Below are 2,157 nucleotides of genomic sequence, written 5' to 3'. Positions count from 1 at the left end.
ACGGGACTGTGGCACGGAGTTGAAACTCATCCTAAAATCAACTGAGACTCACTGAAGGTCAAGAGTCATCGGTGTCCTGCGGGTCACTGAGGTCAACTTTAGAGGAGGTGATGGGTTATACCAACACCAATGAGGGAGTCTCTGCCCAGCCACGGAACCAAAGCAGCAGAGGACTCTGGCACGGAGACACCAGGGTCACAAGGGGGTGACTGGGGCACAGGGGTGAACGTGCAGATCCCTCTCTTAGGCCCCAGAGACTGCCAAGGAAGTGTCCAGCAAGCAAATGTCCACTGGCCCACAGGAGCCTGGGATGGGAACTCAGGGAGTCTGCCTATGGAAAGGGCCAGGGTACCCACCCTGCCCCTCCTACATTCAGAGGAGGCAGGGAGGTGCCCCCCAAAGAGCATGTGGCGTCAGACCCTCCTAGCAACAGTACCCAGGAGTAAAGACCCCACAGGTAGGCCTAGGGATAGGGCCTGGGAGTCAGAAGATCTGGGTTCAACCCCAACATCACTGAATGCAGAGCTGTAGGCAAGTCACTTAGATTCTCCTGGATTCAGTATCTTCATCTACGAAATGGGATAATAACAGTTCCTCTCAGAACAAAAAAAAATAATGAGATGCCTAATTTCAATTGCCTCACACTGGATGACCACTAAGTCCCGGATGCCCTGTTCTCCCCACCCCAACCCAGCTCCCCTCAACAACCCCATCTCCTCACGTCGCCCCCACAAAGACACTGTACCCTACTGCACTCCACCCCTTAACCAGGGGCCCACCAGAGGGCTCAGCGAGTCTGACCTGAGTTGAACCCATCACCAGACCGACCACCCCAAAGTCATGGTGCCCGGAGTCTGCATCCGGCCCTCTAGCCGCCCCCAACACCCACTCTGGGTCCCTGATGACAGGAGAAAGCAGACTGAGCCAAAGCAGGCCAGCCCAACCAAGCTGGGATGGCCGTTCTGGGGACAGGGGGAAGGCCTCAAGAAGGGAATTTTTCAAGGACATTTTTGACATCACAAAATCCAGCTAAGGCTGAGCTAGGGGAGCACTGGCCATGGCGGGGAGGGGACTGGAGGGAGTGCAGAAGATCACCTTCGAGTACCCTTGCTGTGGCTGCCTCCTTACCTTTGTGTGAAGCTTTGCAAACTGCTTATCATCAATGAGGTTCTGGGCATAAACTCGCCTCTTGTATCGAAACTGCTCAGGTAAAGACAAGGCAGAAAAAGGCACCCACCTGGACTGAGTAAGTGAAAGCAGACACACAATGGAGTCCTGCCCACTGCTGTGTGGCCAGGGCCCCACTGCTCATCGCCCCATAACAAAGCTCCTGCCACCGACCTCACCAGCCCATGCACACGCCATGGACACGACCTGCACGGAGGGCAGGTGTGCTGCACGCCCAGCGGTCCCTCTGCCTGCTGTGCCCTTCCTGTCTCACCCCCACCCCCAGGATTCCCTGGAAACCCTCAGTCCTCTTCCAAGACCAGGTTCCAGGCCTACCTTCCTAGACACCCCTCTCTGGACAGAACTGTGCCTATCTGCCTGTGCCACCAGGGAGGCCCAGTCAGCTGAGCTCAGCGACCATAACGCTTGTTCCAAAGCCCATTGCACTTGCCACCCCCACCTTCAAACCGGATCTGGTCCCCTTGCTCACAGGGTGCTCAACGGCCTTTACATCATGAACAGGTGAGCAAACGAGGAAGACTTAGACCGTCCTTAGGACGACTGCACGGGCGGTGGCAGGAAGACAAGACACAGATGTGCACACAGCCCGCGGCGGGCGCACTCCACGCGGCGCTCTGGGCACTCACGCCCGCTCACACCCCGTCGCACGTGCTGCTGACCGCGTGCCTGCACGCGGCTCACTCCTCACTCGCCCCGTACACACTTAACTCCCCGCGTCCGTGCCCCTCGCTGCCGCGCCCTCTGGAGCTCGGGGCTCTGCCCGTTCCCGGCCGCTGCTCACCTCCAGGTAGGGCAGGGGCGTGTCCAGGTTGGGCGGGTATTCCTGCAGAAGCCGCTCCTCGTCCAGGAACTTCCCGGCGCGGCCCCGGGAGGGCGGCTGGAAGAGCCCGTAGTTGAGCGCGTCCTGGAGGCTGTGATTGAGGGCGCAGAGCACGCGCTGCTTGGCGGCCCAAACGGGCGCGGCCGGGT

The 2,157-nt window shown here is 59.2% G+C and overlaps 1 protein-coding gene across 1 annotated transcript; it reads right to left on the bottom strand.

Moving 5' to 3' along the window:
• Positions 1-7: 7 nt before the first annotated feature.
• Positions 8-2,155, bottom strand: LOC104999026 (SH3 and multiple ankyrin repeat domains protein 3-like; the record flags this gene model as incomplete). The annotated part of the gene is made up of 2 exons (XM_010854479.1): positions 8-1,200; positions 1,970-2,155. Coding segments are annotated over 2 exons (357 nt in total), but the record flags the coding sequence as incomplete, so codon positions are not given.
• Positions 2,156-2,157: the final 2 nt, after the last annotated feature.

The sequence above is a fragment of the Bison bison genome, unplaced genomic scaffold, assembly GCF_000754665.1.
Source record: "Bison bison bison isolate TAMUID 2011002044 unplaced genomic scaffold, Bison_UMD1.0 scf7180017853401, whole genome shotgun sequence".
In the NCBI taxonomy this organism is placed as follows: Eukaryota; Metazoa; Chordata; class Mammalia; order Artiodactyla; family Bovidae; genus Bison; species Bison bison.
Note: the sequence above shows the minus strand (reverse complement) of the source record. Positions and strands in the feature narration are given on the sequence as shown.